Raw genomic sequence first — 19,098 nt, forward strand, 5'->3', positions numbered from 1 at the left:
CGTGGCAGAGGGTACCTCGTACCACAACTTGCATCTTCTCTTCCTGTTCCACTCCCAAACAGAACGAGGGAAAAATGACTGCCTATATGCCTCTGTACGAGCCCTAATCTCTCTTATCTTATCTTTGTGGTGTTTCCGCGAAATATAAGTTGGCGGCAGTAAAATTGTAATGCAGTCAGCCTCAAATGCTGGTTCTCTTAATTTCCTCAGTAGCGATTCACGAAAAGAACGCCTCCTTTCCTCCAGAGACTCCCACCCGAGTTCCTGAAGCATTTCCGTAACACTCGCGTGATGATCAAACATACCAGTAACAAGTCTAGCAGCCCGCCTCTGAATTGCTTCTATGTCCTCCCTCAATCCGACCTGATAGGGATCTCAAACGCTCGAGCAGTACTCAAGAATAGGTCGTATTAGTGTTTTATAAGCAGTCTCCTTTACAGATGAACCACATCTTCCCAAAATTCTACCAACGAACCGAAGACGACTATCCGCCTTCCCCACACCTGCCATTACATGCTTGTCCCACTTCATATAGCTCTGCAATGTTGTTGTTGTTGTTGTTGTCTTCAGTCCTGAGACTGGTTTGATGCAGCTCTCCATGCTACTCTATCCTGTGCAAGCTTCTTCATCTCCCAGTACTTACTGCAACCTACATCCTTCTAAATCTGCTTAGTGTATTCATCTCTTGGTCTCCCTCTACGATTTTTACCCTCCACGCTGCCCTCCAATGCTAAATTTGTGATCCCTTGACGCCTCAGAACATGTCCTACCAACCGGTCCTTTCTTCTTGTCAAGTTGTGCCACAAACTCCTCTTCTCCCCAATTCTATTCAATACGTCCTCATTAGTTATGTGATCTACCATCTAATCTTCAGCATTCTTCTGTAGCACCACATTTCGAAAGCTTCTGTTCTCTTCTTGTCTAAACTATTTATCGTCCACGTTTCACTTCCATACATGGCTACACTCCATACAAATACTTTCAGAAACGACTTCCTGACACTTAAATCTATACTCGATGTTAACAGACTTCTCTTCTTCAGAAACGCTTTCCTTGCCATTGCCAGTCTACATTTTATATCCTCTCTACTTCGACCATCATCAGTTATTTTGCTCCCCAAATAGCAAAACTCCTTTACTACTTTAAGTGTCTCATTTCCTAATCTAATTGCCTCAGCATCACCCGACTTAATTCGTCTACATTCCATTATCCTAGTTTTGCTTTTGTTGATGTTACGCCCAAATATTTAATCGACGTGACTGTGTCAAGCGCTACACTACTAATGGAGTATTCGAAGATTACGGGATTCTTTTTCCTATTCATCTGCATTAATTTACATTTATCTATATTTAGAGTTAGCTGCCATTGGGGGCGGAGGAGGAGGGGCGGCGAACACTGATGTTTAGCCTCGATAGGCAGTTAACACGTTTTATGCGACGGCTTAGTAACTGGGAACGCGACCTACGTCGCTCCCCAGGCTGAGCAGCGACGGGCAGGATGGCGAGTGGAGGCGATACGTGGGAGAGGGGCGCCGTCTGGAGTAGCGACGCGAAGGCAGGCCGAGGCGCCGCCTCTTGGCAGGGCGCGCGGCTGGCGCCGGGGCCCGTGCCAGCAGACGAGAGCGGGGCCGCGTCTGCCGGTCCGTCTGAGCGGCCGGCCACCAGCTGTGCGCGCCGCGCCGACACGTCTTTCTGCGGCTTCCTGGCTGGACTGTACTAGCAGCGGATACAGAGTTCTTTCTCATCTGCTGCCGAACCCTAGCCTTTTCACTACAGACGATGCTGATAATACAGAGCGTATGTTCACTTCAGCGTATGCTTCAGTCTAGAGTGCGTCAAACACAACTACGGAAAAGTAACGTATTCAGAGGGCACCACCTTCTGCGCCAGAGGTAGCAGCTTCGCACCTCGGTTTTGATCCGACTGATCCGTCATACAGGGACGTTAAGCACTGCTGCCTTTCCTTAAAACGTACGCCATGTGCTGACACCGACTTTCCCCATCCCTTTCTTTTAATTCGAGCAAGATCCATAATAACTGAAACAAATACTGCGCTGTACAATGGTTCGCCAGTCATAATGATGGCAGAAATACAGCCTTTAACGCATTACGCAAAAGAGGAACCTTATCTTTATATCAGGGGCAGTCAAGTGAAAACGAGACGGGTGGAAAAAACAACTAAACTGTTTATTATTTCACAGGTAATGGCCATATCTGTTAATACGCTTGCCCCGCTGTGGGACAAGACGGTCAAAACCTAAGTGGAAAAAAGTTTGCGGTTGCCTACGAATCCGTGACTGTACCCAGCCGTGCACCTCTTCGTCCCAAGCACATCGACTAATGTCTTTCTTCAGGGCTCCAAAAAAGTGGAAATCGCCTGGGGAGAGGTCGGGACTGTATAGAGGATGTGGGCCCGCCGACATATTGCCAAGGTTGTTTCAAGAAGGCTGCAAAAAAATGTTCAAATGTGTGTGAAATCTTATGGGACTTAACTGCTAAGGTCATCAGTCCATAAGCTCACACACTACTTAACCTAAATTATCCCAAGGACAAACACACACACACCCATGCCCGAGGGAGGACTCGAACCTCCGCCGGGACCAGCCGGACAGTCCATGACTGCGCAGAAGGCTGCAGAAGTTTCGCTGGGAAACCCTTACACAACATCCATAGGGTCCCAATCGCTTCCCAATCGAGTTCCATATTTTTGGAGCCCTGAAGAAAGGCATTCACGGCTGTCGATTTGCTTCTTATGAAGAGATGCACGGGTGGATACAACCATGATACCGTAGGCAACCACAAACATTTTTCCATTAAGACATTGACAATCTCGTCTCACAATGGGATAAATGTATTGAAAATTATGGTGATTACTTTTGAAATAATTATCAGTTTACCTACTTTTTTCCACCTGTCTCGTTTTCATTTGACTGCCTATTATATTTCAGTAAGTCCTACGAACACTCATGACTATTGGATACAAAGATCAGGTTTGTCTCCAGAACATTTTTCGGTTTTTCAATTTTCAATGTTGACGCTGTGGAACTAGAAAGCCGGAGGCGAATGAAAAAGCTATCTTTTTGCCTACTACTAGAGCACTAAATTCGAGAAGTACAAACAATGAGTCTACGGCATTTTTTCCTTTCATTTATTGGCTGAACAGTTACGGTGATCTGAGATCCGGTTCTCTGTAGAGAGCAATTTTTATTCAGCTAAATCCCAGCGAGCTACGAGTGGGGCAGAAGTAATTCCAAATTTGAATACCTGGAAGGGGACGACTTGCTCGACATATGTAGCAGATGTGCCCGATGGCAGGACTGTAACTGGCGGCTTCTGAACTGTTGGAAGTCCGCCGGATGTCAGATCGAGAGGGGAGAACAGCTCTGACGTATCGCGGCGCTGGTAAAGCTGAGCAGGCGATAGACAGTAGCAACAGTGCGACGGGCGCCAGCGAACTTCTTCCGGCGCGCGCTTAGATAATTTGTTGAACAAGTCAGCCCGTGAGTCACAGTTGTGAGAACGAGCCTGAGAAGGCGGCATGGGTTGACGCAAGCTCCCTCGCCTGTGTGAAGTAAGGCGAAACGGCAAAAAGCGGACTGCGGGCGCCCGGGCACAGCTGGGCAAACACAGGTGGTTGGTTTGTGGCTGCCGGTTGCGCAGTACGTATGCGACTATCCGCCACTTCCGACAAAGCGCCTCGTGTTATATTCGGCAAGCACTATTGTGGTGGCGTACAGAGTTTGCGGTATGCTAGCGTAAAAGGTAAAGCTGTCGTCAATACGAAGCCTGGTCTGAACACCACACTGCTTCACTAGGCACGGTACTATTTGTGATCGTATTCGTATGCCGTTGCCCTCGTAGGACCTTTGAACTGACTTACCTTGGCAGTTATAGGGGAACCAACAATTTAACGTGGACCTGTACCACGGTGTACCTCAGCATTTTTGACGCTAGCGAATACTGCTAGGGATGAAAGAAGTGGCACATCAAAATCCTAGGATTATCTCGACGAGTAGGTATGAAATGCATTTGTTATCTGTTTCCACCTTCCACCAATACTTGAGATGAAGGACCACGTAATCTGTGTTGTACGTAAAGCAAAAGACAGGGCTTCATTTATTGGTTGTCTACAGTCGAAACAGAAGATTGCATCCAAAACACTTTTACAATACTGCCCAAGCGTATGTGAGCCATGGTAGGGTTAACATAGAACAGCGAACGCATATAAACTAGTGGGCGCGAATCATAAAAGGCTCTTCTGACTGATGGGAGAGTAACTTAAAGATCAGGGAACACCGAGAAAACTAGTTCGAATCTAAACGTCCAGAATCATCATGTAGAAAGTTAGTGCAAGGTCACTTACCCGTTTAAAACGACGTTTCAGTTGAACCATCTAAAAGGCGAGTCACAATTTTGGTTGAAGGTCTATTACAGTCAATTCTGAGGCTAATTAGTTTCGTAGAAATTGCGTACATCCCTGCCACACTAAGTTCAACAGTCACAGTTCTCATACACTATTTAAACGTTACTTATGTTCAGGTGCACATGCGACTTTTTTTTATTAAAGTAATTTTAACGCAGTTTGCTTTAATTACTTTGATTTTATCGGCTGTGCCTCAACACGTGGTGTTTTGCCATCAAATCGCAAGAGAGCGTGGCGCCCGGTTCGCTTTACCTCATGTCGTCTTGCTGTGGGCGTGCGACCAGCTTTGTCCGGCGCGAAATGAACTTGCGCTATGCGATACCCGACTGAAGCCACAAATAAAACCGCGAAAACCGTGATATTTGGCACCGTTCCGATGTTTGATCAACCACATTTCATACACCTAGAGCTGAAATAACAAAAAGGAAGTGGCTAACGAATATTATTTTTCTTCCTTCGAATTTAGCGAAGGTAAAAACAAACAATTACGCTTCCATCAAAGCTTGTTTATCTTATATATCGCTGCTACAAGACAATACATGGCAACCAGTTATAAGAGACACACAGATGCTTGCTGCGGGAACCGTACTCGCTATTTTCAGTTACCGTTTTCTTCCCTTTTTGAGTGTTGGCAGAGGACAGGCACACAAAATAGTGTAATTGTACGACCAAGTGCCAGTTCAGTAGGCGTCGTTTGAGTCCGAAAGTGGTCCCTGTAATCATATTTTCACTCCCTTGCGTCAGAGATCAGGGCAAGAGAATACTTGGATAAAGGAACTTGAGGGAATAGTCCTCATGAATTTTACAACCAAAATCGAAACCCCTCAAGCGATTTGGAACGTGTTATTTACTGTCCCCATTCCAAACTCATTCTAACGTGTCAGGAATGGTGATAGGGACCTAGGAACCTGAGAGCATGTCAGTGATTCTCCCTCTCATGTGTATAAAAAAAGTGAAAAATTATATGTTAATATCATATTGCGGTCAGTTCTACGATTTTTACCTGTGACTTTTCACTTCTGTCACTTCTGGCATTGTTTGTTGAAAAATGCCGACTTGTACCGTGGCTCGTAGTCCACGTTAAACTCTCGCTCCCCATGTACCTGACTGAATAAGTCAGATCCAAGGTCGGAGCAATGTAACGGCATACCACCTCTAACCAGACTATGGCTACGAAAGCACTGTGCTGTTCAGAACAATCTTGACGACAGTCTTTTCTTTTCATTGAAACGTTCGCTGAATTTTCTAAAATAATAGTCTACCCAACAAGGTTGTGTTAACGTACCATCAGGGTGGAACTACTATTTGAAACCAACAGCAGACGCTGACGCTACGACGTATACCATTTCTTGTAGTAGCAGACAATTGGAAACAGCAAAGGAACGACACGCGTTATTCTGGAGAATCAGCCTATTGTTATTCTGGAAGACAGCGCAACTGATTTCCAATGTAAATAACGAGTGTTATCAGTCTGAAGATTCGTATGAACTTTGAACACTCACAGTGCTTTTCTTGGCTTCGCCCTAGGGTAGGTGTGTGCGTTCTTTCCAGCTGTAAACAAACTTAGGGGTACCTACATTTTAACGTGCAATCTGGACCATTGTGCGGCTTGTTATGGTTCTCGTAAATCAGTCATTGCCCGAGGCGAACAAAACAAATCTAGCGTACCTCTTTCCATGAAGACATACTGACCAAAGTGGAAACTGACCCAGTAGAATATCCTAAGAAACAGAACAGAGTGAAGTAAGGGTCTGGCGGCGATCTTACATCTTGTACCGCCATCCAGTTCTTCGAACTAGGCGCTTCCTTCGAACTGACAACAACCAAATAAAGAACATAATCGCTGACGTCGCGCCGGAGAGGCGGGCGCGGAGGGGGGGGGGGGGGGCAAAAAGGGAAAGGAAAAAAGAATGGGGAGGTCTGCGGCGTCCTTGGAGCTTTCGTGCTTACATGAAGCAGACGGCAGCGGCTGTCTGTGGTGATGAGGCACAGAAGCAGGAAGGATGCGAGCCGAGACGAGGAAGGCACGGCGTTACACATATTGGCAAAGACAGAGAGAGGAAGGCTGCAAACTTATCTTCTCGATGTTATTACATACAAAGCGAGAACTCGACTAGACAAGGAAACAAGCATCCCGGCATTCACCTGACGCGATTTGGTAAAACCAGTATCTTTTTTTTAGCTTTCAGTCGTCGGTAATGGCATATGATTTTTATGGCCAGTGAGGTTCAGTAAAGTTGTTGCTGATCTCGGTTACTGCGCAGGAAGCATGTCTGAATAAAGATACTGGTAGACTGAGGTTTGGTACCGACAGCGAGGAATGCTCGTAAGACGCAGGGCCGCTTTAGAAGCCCCTTAGGTCACCGAGTTTTTAATTCTATGAAACAGGTGAATATCTGCTGCAGACCGCTCGCTACTTGAAACTTCCTAACAGACAAACAGCAGCGCATACCCGCTGTAGAGTGAAGGATGCAGTCTAGAAGAGAGAGCGCAAACGAAAGATTCTGGCTAAGCCACTCTCCATGAATCCCATTTTCCCCAGGGATGTCAGCACGTTGAAATATGCAAGAGAAATTTCGAAGGGTTTGGTGAGTAGGGGAGAAGGTACTAGCAGTATGAAGTAATGATGTGCAGAATCAAAACTTCAAGAATCGGATACTGTGTTCTCGATAGCTTATAAATTTTATAATTACAGCCTAGCCGGCCGCAGTGGGCACCTTTTGCTTCAGCCACGCAGTCGACTCTAATCCTAACGTTTCCCGTTCTTACTTGCTACAGTTATGTGTGGGAAAAGTAGGCGTACGTTTCCTGTTGCAACAGGCGTTAAAGAATTTTATAGAATTTAACTCTAGAATCAAACAACTTGATTATTTTCATCGGAACTAATTGTCATAATACTTTTATTTTATCCTCATATTTCCATATTCATTTTTGGAAATTAATGGAACAACTTTTAGCGGAATTTGTAGGATTATGTTAATGCAAGTACAAAGTACACATTTTCCATTATTTCTTTAAATATATCTTTCAATGAAATGTTCCTTTTGTATGGCAAGTAAACGCCGTTGCCTAGAGATGCGGTTCTACTAAAACTACGTTTCGGTAGTTTTGGTACACTATGTAAATGACGTAGTAAATTGTAAGACTAGCAGTAGTATTGGTCGCATTGGTAGAAACAGTAACATAAATGTGTGTGTGAGAGGAACTGGTAACCGACGGTGTCTCTCTCTTTTTTGTTTGTTTTCCACATAATTAGAACCGCACGTCATTCAGTGCTAGTCTATCGTATATTTTATATGCTTAGAAAATATGAATTGTATATTATAAGTAATAAAGATTAGTTGACAGCGTAACTTCTGCGCTTTTATGTAACCAAAACAATTACTTTTGGCGCAAGTGGAGTTTACATGTACGAACATAAATGACCTTGACGAAGTACTGAAGCCATGTTTTTAGTAACTTGAGTTTTATAGCACTATATTATAAACCTGCATTTTTTAATTTTTACTACAAAATTCCTCTCTTTCATATTACAAACCAACGATAAACCTGAATTAAACACTGACAATTTCAATTTTACTAGAAATACTGTTAAAAAAAATAAGAGAGAGGAGGATGACAAAAATGCTCCATAGGTTATGTGGCCCTTCATATATCCTTGCTCAGTTTCTAGACGATTCATCGCTTCCGGTTTCTAGAGGTATCTAGTAAGACATTGATCGCATACGCAAACAAAGGGATTGAAATGGGATAACGCCCGAATGATATGCAACCCATCTAACGTAGAGATAATGCGGTTGCGATCTTAACTGACCAAGGCTACTAGAAAAACTACCGTAATTGCGCTTACCTATGATGTCCTACGGTAGTTTTACAAATCTACCGTTGCCCGAATTCCCGTAGTAAGAAGCGGCAGAAAAACAAACATATACACATGAGAAGTTATACGAGAGAAACGAACAACTGTTTATCTCTCTCTCGAGTGCTGCTGTCATGAGCCGACTCGCAGCGTGAAACGGGAGATGTTTTTCGATGTGGTGTTCGAAAATTCCACCTCAGAAAGGTTAGAATCGATGACTTTTCAGTTCCTCAGTAGTATGGAGTGCCTTGGATCAGTGATAACCTCCACTGAAAACCGTATAAAAACAGGCTGGTTGAAATAGAAGTTACTAACACGACTCTTCTGCGATGCGGAACTGCCTGTCGAAGTCAAAAGAAACACATGTAAACAAGCGATCGGGCCAGCTGTAATGTATGGGTCAGAATGTTGGGCCATGCGCAAATCAGAGGAAATGAAACTCCAGATTACAGAGAGAAGGAGCCGGCCGCTGTGGCCGAGCTGTGCTAGGCGCCTCAGTCCGTAACTGCGCTGCTTCTACGGTCGCAGGTTCGAATCCTGCCTCGGACATGGATGTTTGTGATGTCAAATGGTTCAAATGGCTCTGAGCACTATGGGACTTAACATCTATGGTCATCAGTCCCCTAGAACTTAGAACTACTTAAACCTAACTAAAATAAGGACATCACACAACACCCAGTCATCACGAGGCAGAGAAAATCCCTGACCCCGCCGGGAATCGAACCCGGGAACCCGGGCGTGGGATGTGTGATGTCCTTAGGTTAGTTTTGTTTAAGTAGTTCTAAGTCTAGGGGACTGATGACCTCAGATGTTAAGTCCCATAGCGGTTAGAGCCATTTGAACAGAGACAAGGGTACTATGCTTGAGTGAAAGAGTGACGCTAAAAGTTAAAGTAAGAAACGACTACATGCGAGATTCGTTTAAGTTAGAAAACATATCGGAAAAGCTTCAGGAGAATCGCCTATGCTGGTACGGACAGGTGAACCTAACCACATGAGAAAACCAGTACTCGACCTACAAATACCAAAGAGAGGCCCCGGACGCCCATCAAATACATGGATTAGGACCCTAAAGAACGGCCTGAAAACTGTGAATGTCATAACAAGACCAGGAGGGCCAATTTCAAGACACTTGGGAAATAAGGCACGAAAGAAAAAGAGTAGTGTGGAGTTATGAGCTGAATGATGATTCATTCAGTCAAAAAGGTGTGCAGGTTCGAGTCCCGATCTGATACTTTCAAGTCTCACACAGACAGCGCACACTCCGCTTCACGGCGAGAAATGCTTTCCAGTGCAAGTGAAGTAACAACGGACATTAAAGAAGATCTGGTTAATGTATCCGATTACCCTCAGGAATCGAGAATGTGTAACTCTTTAATTTTTATAATTTCAGACACTTTCCAAAACAAGTGGAGTGCGATCGGGGGAAAGCGATGAATAATTACTTTGTCAGAATCTGCCGTTGCTAATGCCTTGCGGAGCTCTGGGGAGCCCGCCTAAGCTCCTGGGACGTCGTTGTAAGTAGGGTTTCCTGCCGCAGTGGGCGCCAGTCACTCTGCTGCGCCCGACGGCAGCTTCCCACGCGCCAGGGCTCCACAAAACGCGACGCCTCAGCTTGCGGCAGCTGCCAGTCACTGCGGCGACACTCCCACTGGTCTGCAAGGGGACGAGGTGGCGCAATCTCATCACAGGGTTTCCGCTTCTGACTGCACTTGTCCTCCAGACCAGTTCAGCAAATTACTGGACACTCGTACGGAAGTAATTAAAGCTAGCGACGTCTTTCTCATATACGTAGACTTATAGACGTGAACTATACCGAGCAAGCCTACTTACAAAGTTTCAAGAACCGGTCTTAAATGATGGCTCTAGGAATATACTACAACTCCCTTACATGTCGCTCCCATACGGGTTGTGGGACCAAGACTAGATTAATTACAATCTTTCTTCCTATGCTCCATACGTGAATGAAACGTAAAAAATGCCTAATTACTGGTACACTGGGGCGTACTCTCTGCTGTGCAGTTCACAGTGGTTTGCCGCGTATAGATTTCGATGGATAGATAAGTACTTTATACGAGGTGTAGTATCGAGTGATCCTAGTAATGGTTTATCATATTTTTATTCTTTACCCAAAGTTTTGGCATGACAGCTGTTGTTGATAATAACGCCAATATGGAAGCAAATATAGCAAAGTTAATAGCGAAAACCAAGCATTTACCTTGATTTGTGCACTCTAAATCTTATTGCTGAATGGGAAATCACAGCCGATGATTTTCATTTATTGGTCAACGAGGTAAAAGAAAATGTTGAAATATTTCGCGTCTTGTGTCGTTCAATATGAGTTGCTGAGCCAAAAAAACTGAACATGTGCTCACCTCTGACTGTATGCCACTGTTGCTGCACAATAGACTTAGCATAGCATAACGTGTGTGACTTACTTTCCGAAGTCCGTACGTATTACGAATGCGAAATGAACGCAAAAAAACGCAGGACGCAGGAAGGCCTTCGTTTTATATTAATCCTAATTATAAACTACAGCATCTGACACTTATTGTGGTCCGCAACTAGAATAAATGTAAAAAAAAAAGTAAATCTTTCGTCCATTTATGCATGTGTGAATCGGTCTTTTTGGCGCTCGATTTGAAACCGTTTGATTCTTATGTTCCAGATATCCCGACTGTTTACTAGTTTTTAAAAATGAGTTTTTGGTACGCATACAGTCGTTGAAGAAATAAAATTGTGTCGATTTGCCGCAAAATTGCGAAAAAATGTGCAGCCATAGCATATTTTAATGGCTTGTTACGTTTCTCTCTCTTTTGGAAATAAGTACGAGAGTCACGTGGATGGAAATCAACAGCTTTTCACATGACCACCTCTTTTTATTTATTTATTTATTTTTGAGAATGATTTGACAGCTGTCAGCCACTGCACCAATTGATAGTCCTCTTCAGTATCCTCTCCTCCATTTCGCACTGCCTTCTGGCACTGCAGCTGCGCGGAAATTAAACGTTTCTTTGCCTAGTTTGGCTCGCGTGGTATTCTATCACCTTCATTGTCATTGAGAGGATTTAAAAATTCGTCATTCCCGCGGTATAAGCACTTGCGCTGAGTCAGGGAAATCGGAAAAGTCACTTACGCGAAATTTGTTTTCCAACGACTATATCAATGTTTTGATAGAGACGTGGTACTGATGCACCTCGGTCTGCGGTATGAGAAAAACGTCACCCAATCCGAGGCAGATAAGGTATAGTGAAACTTTAAATGCGAGAAGCAAACGCTACTTTGTGGAATGAAGGTCACGCTGTGTACCAGCATATCTTCCAGGAACACCTGCTGATCGCACCGCAAGTCATAACTAGAACAACCTGGCTTGTCGGTGATGTCACAAGCACATTCAGACGACGGCGGTAAGTACTCTCGGGAAGGGAACTTTATTCCGCAATGTCGGCCGCCTGCCCATCAGTATTAATTAGATACCGCAGATATAACCCATTTATTGATTCTTTTCGTCGTCCTAAAAGTTTTAAAGTCGGCGTGTCAGAACGTTTGAAAGGGGAGCGGACAGCTGCTTCTGTGATGACTCTGAAGGTATCTTGTCCACTCGTAGACGCTGTCTGGTGAACTGTATTCTCTGGCTATTTCATAAGGAGGGCGAACATTCCGATGCGAAGCCTATGAACTTTTATTTTTTAAGGATACTACGTCTCTTGACACCGTAACATTGTTCGCGACTAAAATAATTTTATAGTATTTTGCAATTCACTTCCTCCATACTGACAATAATTGAAACATTACGTACTTTCGTCTGTTTGGCGGTCAGCACAAATCAGGAACTACCATATAACTTTATATACGTTGTACTATCCTGATATAACTAGTACGCCAACATCTTTATAAAGCTAAATGTCCTGGGACAGCAACTGAATTTGTGATAGACTCTATTGCGAATGTAGAAGGCGATCTGTAACGTTATCAGTAAAGATTTATACCAAAAATATTCCATTTCATGTGCTGTCTCTCAAAACGGCATGAAATTTTTGTATTCGTAAGTCAAACTTTCGAAGACCGCAACTGTTCGCATGTGTACAAAGGCTTTAAGGGTGATGTACGCACTACAAACTTTCTGGAAAGTCGGGAATCCCAAGCTTTGTTTCTGTCGTACATTCTGCGAGGGCTATTTGGTGAGTAAGGTCCGCTCGGGCACGAAATAGAAACCACAGTGAAAATCCAATTAAGCTTTGCACAAATGTGTTGGGGCAGTGTGTCTAGTATGCCTGTCGCTTCCATTACGTCGCTCTTTTCAGTTCTGAGCGCACAATAAGCACGTAAAGATGCCTAGAAAATGGTGTCTCCCGCCACGTATGTGGGCCTGCTGAAAGATTTCGCCTGTCATGCAACCTGAATAACTGCAACGAAGATGCTCCCGGAGTGCTTTCGATGGGAAGTGTTTGATCGGCCACGATACATCCCATAATTGGCTTCCTCTGTGTTACATCTCCGTTTACATGAAACCCTGGCTATAAAAACAACACAGAAAACGAGCTGTAGACCAGCGTAGAGAATTAGCGGAAAGCACAAGCGGCTACTTTCAGTGATGAGGGTATTGGAAAGTTGGTACAACGCTACGACATATGTCTGACTGGGACCGACGACTGTGTAGAGAAGTAGCTGGAAAGTGTAGCTAAATGTTGCAAAGAAAACATTTTTTATTTTCACAGTGGTTTCCATTTCGCGACCGATTTGAACTTACTTTCCGAATAGCCCTCGAAACCACATAGTTTACTCATGCAGGGAAATAAGTCGGCTCTCTTGCGGACTCGTCCTTAGTCTGTGACTATTTAAAAATCTGGAAGTATATACATATTACCACATGTGATCATTGTCAAATACACTTATCATAATACAGGAACTGCATAACTGTAAAAAGATCTCAGCATGGGCTCTGCATTCGATTTGTATTATGTGTTAAAAAGGTGAATGAAAAACGAAGTAGCTTTTCGTCGATAAATAAATTGTACCTAAAGACATTCAGTCGTTATTTCGCAGGAAGTGTGTGTGTGTGTGTGTGTCTCAGCATGGACTCATAATTATAAAAAGATCTCAGCATGGACTGTGCATTCGATTTGTATTGTATGTTAAAAAGATGCATGAAAACGAAGAGGCTTTTTGTCGGTAAATAAATTGTACCTAAAGACATTCAATCGTTATTTCACAGGAAGTGTGTGTGTGTGTGTGTGTGTGTGTGTGTGTGAGTGAGGGGGGGGGGGGAGATGCTATCAAGCTGTTACGTCTTCCGATAACTGCTTACTAACAGCTTCCGCCCGCACAGAGGCGCTTTGCCGTGCGTTGACAGGCTGTCAGCGGATACCGGGTGTTCACTCGTGTTAAAAGGGCGGATGGTACTGCCGGCAGGGTGTAGGCGGGAGTAAAGGTGTTTCGGTGAACGAGATTCAGGAATGGGTGAAGTAGACTCATCTGTTGTACTAAAACTGTCTGAATTTCCACACTATGTGCGTACACACCACTACGTTGCGTTCACTTCTGCGCTTACAAGAAAAACAAAGAGATTTACTTAACAGATCAACATTTGGTCGGACGTCAGAATGGCGATCACTGTTTAATGAGAATCTTGTCAGTTTTGTATCAGAATGTTAGCTGCTCGCTTGAAAAACGATAAAGAAACGTCCCCATTGGTTCACTAAGCTTCGATAAATGCGGTCCTAAATTCTGTTAGAACACACGGTAAATTTAATGGGGGTCGGCAAGGGAGTGGACAGTAATATAAAAAAGATCTGGTTTCCTCCATCTCACTACTCGTTGGTAACTTTTCGAGGTGCGTGAGACAGTTGTTATCAAACAATGAAGTACGTTACGAATGATGACTTACTCGTAGAGATACTAAATATAAAACTTGGACCAACAATGGCATGCGCAGAGGCATACAAGAAATTACTTTTTTCGCGCTCCATCTGTAATAGGAATGGAAAGAATTACTACATGGCACAAAATAAGAAATACACTACGTACTGCCATGCACTTTACAGTGACTGGAGATCACAGATGTAGCTGGACCTGAAATTTTGAACTAACGAGGAGTTGAGACATTGGTTGACGGTTATAGTGCAGGTGACAGTTACAGTGTTGGAGACAAAGCCCCGGTCTCCTGAAGTCACTAGAGTCAGAGCTGAAGTTCGGATAGAGGAAGGGCGGGGTAGAAAATAGGCAATATACTTTACAAAATAACCATACAGTATATTAGGGTAACCAAGGGAAACGAATCAGCATAGTAAGACGGACATTTGAACTCCATTACACCGGAATGCGAGCTCGGAAAGCTAACCACCGCACCACTTTGTTCGAGTCCGTCCGATGATCAGTTTTCTATATTTATGAACTAAAATGTTCCAGATCGGAATAAAAATGCCCGAAATGACTAATACACAACACCTTTTTTGGGAGTTTCAGCGTGTGTAGAAATACTACAACACTTGGAGAAAAACAATCGCAGCATTCACCTGTAGCGATATGAGGAACCGTAAAGCACGATGGTTGGGCAGAAATTTGAACACTGCTCCTTCCTGGAACGCCGTCTCGCACCGTGACCCTTGTGCAAGTTTAATCACTGAAATAGCACTGTGATCTTGCGACTGAGAGGACTTTGATGCGACAGGCGTCATTTGTGACAGGTTGTTGAAGGTGTCCTTTTTTTTCCAGCTGCATTCATTCCTTTGAGATTACACGTAATGGCTTTTACCTGGGACTGGGGCCAGCATCCGTGCCACTGCAGCTGCTAGTGAGTGAAGTGCACCTGCATCTCACAGAAATAAAGCTGGCACCCGTCCCGGAGAGTTACCTCAACGCACGTTAAAATGAGTGCATGATGTGTCTCGTGTGAAGCCATGCCCCTCTCTTCGGTAGCCGTGATTCTTATTCTAAACCTGAACCGAGTTGGCTTTCGCAGCTGACAACAAAATGTCAACCTTACTGAAGGAAGCGGACAGAAGCGTAGCCTCGTGGAAAAACATGGAAATTACCCCATTTTATGTTCCTGAATGCCACAAAATTACGAATTTACACAGAGATGAAGTAACACCTTGGACAATGGTACTAAGAAGCCACGGGCAAATATGTTTACAAAAATTAAATCTGTAGAAACAGTGTTTCTCCCACTACTCTCAGAATATTATTAACGAGGTTCACTCATGCTGGGTATAGAATCTTAAATCTCCGCCTAGACGTTCGCTTCTACCAAAATGGCTGAAGCTTTAGTCCATTGTTAAAGAGTTAACCACCTATTGTGGCGCTTGCATAAAAAACTTTCGTCCTGTTGACGCACTTGTTATGCGGTTTATCAAGTACAACAGCTGAAACTTTGAAACGATCATTCTCCTTCCTTTCGGTGATCACATAAATCTCAGCCACGTTGCAAATCAGCTGTTTAAGCTGACCAAGCATTTATCATCGTTTATACTGAGGCAATTTTCGAGAATAATTTTAGACAGATGAGAATCTCAGGCTTTCCAAGTCTAGCAAGCACGAATATACATGCGTTCATGAACGTTATATCTGACACCTGTTCCTCTTTTGTTTCAACCCGTAACGCCTGAAAAGAAAAACACGTTCTTCGAGTTACGCAGATTATAGATATGTTTCTTTTTATGTCTCGAGATTATATGCTTCGGAAGTGACTCATGTTTGTCACACTACATATTCTCACATTTGTAGAGGAGTACTAGCATTCATAGGATAACGAATCTTGTAAAAACAGTTGTACCGAAGATATTGTTTAAAATATTGGTACTATAAATTCATGCTAGGGCTATTTTGAACGGCATGAGCTGATAAAAATTATGGAAGGTGATCTATTCAGAGTCCTTAGGTATATTTTCCAAGCAATATTTGCTACCCACTAACAGGAGTTGAGGATAAATCGTTGACGTGGGAGGAAGAATTCTTCTAACCTGCTCCTATCGAAGCGACATTGTTACACAACCCACTTGTTGAAATGATATTTCCAAAACAACATTAGCGTCCTGGAGCATACACGTTCACTTCACTTAGCGTAATACTTTAGTATCGTCGCACAATCGTTGTTGCCATGGACCAGTAGTACGCACTTGCTAGGAGGATATTTGTCGGACTGTCTGGCCGACTTGCCTGATCAGGAGCGAACTCGCAGCTCGCGGTGTTTTGGACGCAGTTGCAGCCCGGTCGCTGGCATAGCGGTGTTTCGGCGTCCTGCAGACGCGCGCTGCCGATCATCAAAAACAGCAGGCACGCAAGGGCGGCAGCAGTGGTGGCTGCCATCGTGCCGCGGCTCCAACGTCACGCCGAGCATGACGCACTCCCGCCGCTCGCTACGCCCATCTCTGACCGTGGCGCAGCACACACTGCCATCTGTTCCGACCAACACTGAGCGCCGCGCCGCGCCGCGACGGCCGTCACAGTCCAAAGAATACCACTGCGCAGACGTTCCACTCATACGGACTAACGCGCCAAGTCGATCTGTGTAGACTGCAGCGTGCTTCAGGACTGCGCCTGAACTTGACACGAATGTGTAAACTGAATATTAGTGCACCATTACGTACTATATACTCTGCTGAAAGAATCCCCTTTCATGGTCACGTTAAACTGCTGCTCTTCCTTTCTGGAACCGCGCCTGAACAAGAACATAAAGGGTGGTTCAAAAAGAGCGTCGGTTTTGAAACGGGAGGTAATTTTTGTTTATCGATTAGTGACATATTTTTGATTCGTTTCTATAGTCAGGAACATTCCTATTGTTGACTCAGTTTGATTTCCTCGCGTTCGGTGCCTAACCATGGGGCAGTCCAGTTGCGCTCAACGTCTGCTAATCGTGAAAACGTTTTATCAGAATGGAGAAAGTTATGCAGCAACTGCTAGCCAACTTCGCGCGATTCTAGAGCGTAATGAGACAGCAAATGAGTCAACAGTTCGCAGACTTATGAAAAAAGTTCTTTGAGACAGATTCCACAGTAAAACGAGTCCTCGGCGTCGTCTTTCTGGCCGAAGTGTGCAGAACACTGCGAAAGTTCGTGACAGTGTGGCTGTTAGCCCAGTGAAATAAATTCGTCACCTTTCCCAACATTGGGGTTAAGCTGTTCTTCAGTACGGAGAGTTCTCCGGTATAATCTCCATTACCATCCATATAAAATTCAGTTGACGCGGCAGCTGAAGAGATGACAATCCAAGATCATGTGACTTACTTCCTTGTGACTTTTTTCTTTGGCGTCATGTTAAGTGAACGGCATATGCTAATGAACCACGTAATATCCATGACTTTAGAGGAGGAAATTCGATAAGTTGTCAGCGAAATGGATGTGGAAACTTATCGTGCAGTCATAGTGAATTTCATGGGTAGAGTTCTTGCAGGCCAGCGCAGTAGAGGAGGTCATATGCCTCACATTTTCATATACGAAATGGGAAGGTTAGATGAACATGTTTATATATTTTGATTGTGTATTTTGTAAAAATGAACTTCTTGCTTTGATATATCAAAACAGAATCTCTTTTTTAACCACCCTGTATATATATGTTCATGTCTACCGTTTTAGCCCTTTTGCAGTTTAATGTTGCTCCAACTACTTCTTGTTTTTCTGTTAATGTACGTAAAAATGCAGATTTCATTACACTTCGAGCTGGATGGCGTGACTGAAATGACAGTCGGAGTACTGTGATTCGGGTACCGATTCTGCCATTCTGGTTTAAATACAGGGTGTATCTAAAAGAATCGTCCGATTTAAAAAAAATAATAAAAAAATCGAAACTATTATGTTATTTGAGTTATGTGCGTGAAAACGTACTGTTGGAAAGAGCAAACTCTCGAATTTTACATGGATCCCGTTTGGTAGCAGCAGTGTACGCTCACTTCAGTTCTAGTAAAAATGGTGTCGGGACAACAGAAAGTTTTTTGTGTTCTACGTTTCGCGCAGTGCGGGTCAGTGATGACTGTTCGGCGTGACTTTCGTACTTCGTAAGATGTGGAACCACAGTAGAGAGCATCAGACGATGGCAGGAGCAATTGCTAGAAACAGGTTGTTTGTGTAAAGGCGAATCACCAGGCCGTCCCCGGGTGTCTGCCGCAGACGTTGAAAGCATCCGCCATAGTTTCACAAGGAGTCCGCAGAAATCCGCTCGCCGTGCAGCTCAACGTGCCCGCGATGTCCGTCTGGCGTGTGTTGCGTCGACGGTTACACGTGAAATTCAACTACTGCAAGCTCTTCGTGAAGGTGACAAACAATAACGAATGGAGTTAATTTCGTTCTTGTCAGGATGGAGGATGACAGTTTTCTTCCACACTTAGTGTTTACTGACGAGGCAACATTACATTTAAATGGAAAGGTGAACCGTATAATGTGAGAATATGGTATACGGAACAACCACATGAAGTTGTACAACGTGAGAGGGACTCTCCAAAATTTAATTTGTTTTGTGTATGGTCTATTTTTCTTTGCCGAGAATACCGTTACAGGAAGCACGTATCTCAATATGCTTGAGAACCTTCTTTTCCCACAGTGGGAGGCTGATTCGAATGACTTCATTTACCAATAGCATGGGACACCGCTACACTGTCATCTGGAAGTGCGGAAATTTTTAAATCAAAGGATTAGTGAACGATGGATCGGTCGCACTGGACCAAGTGATTCAGCCTTACATTACAGACCTCCAAGGTCACCAGACCTGACTGTATGTGGTTATTTCTTGTGGGGGTTTATAAAAGACTCTGTTTATGTGCCTCCGTTACCAACAACGATGAATGAACTGAGACATCGTACAACAGCAGCTGTGGAAGCTGTAACT

General features: G+C 44.0%; 2 protein-coding genes across 2 annotated transcripts in view; one reads left to right on the forward strand and one right to left on the reverse strand.

Moving 5' to 3' along the window:
* Positions 1-16,679, reverse strand: part of LOC126260544 (uncharacterized) — a 74,397-nt gene extending 57,718 nt beyond the window's left edge. The window contains exon 1 of the mRNA XM_049957879.1: positions 16,438-16,679. Within this exon, the coding sequence (XP_049813836.1) occupies positions 16,438-16,587 (150 nt within the window). The 5' untranslated portion in view covers positions 16,588-16,679. The remainder of the gene's footprint in view (positions 1-16,437) is intronic.
* Positions 16,680-17,717: 1,038 nt separating this feature from the next.
* The window catches only part of LOC126260545 (E3 ubiquitin-protein ligase MYCBP2-like), a 389,869-nt gene continuing 388,488 nt past the window's right edge, over positions 17,718-19,098 (forward strand). The window contains exon 1 of the mRNA XM_049957880.1: positions 17,718-17,725. Within this exon, the coding sequence (XP_049813837.1) occupies positions 17,718-17,725 (8 nt within the window). The remainder of the gene's footprint in view (positions 17,726-19,098) is intronic.

This window comes from Schistocerca nitens, chromosome 5 (genome assembly GCF_023898315.1).
Source record: "Schistocerca nitens isolate TAMUIC-IGC-003100 chromosome 5, iqSchNite1.1, whole genome shotgun sequence".
Lineage (NCBI taxonomy): Eukaryota > Metazoa > Arthropoda > Insecta > Orthoptera > Acrididae > Schistocerca > Schistocerca nitens.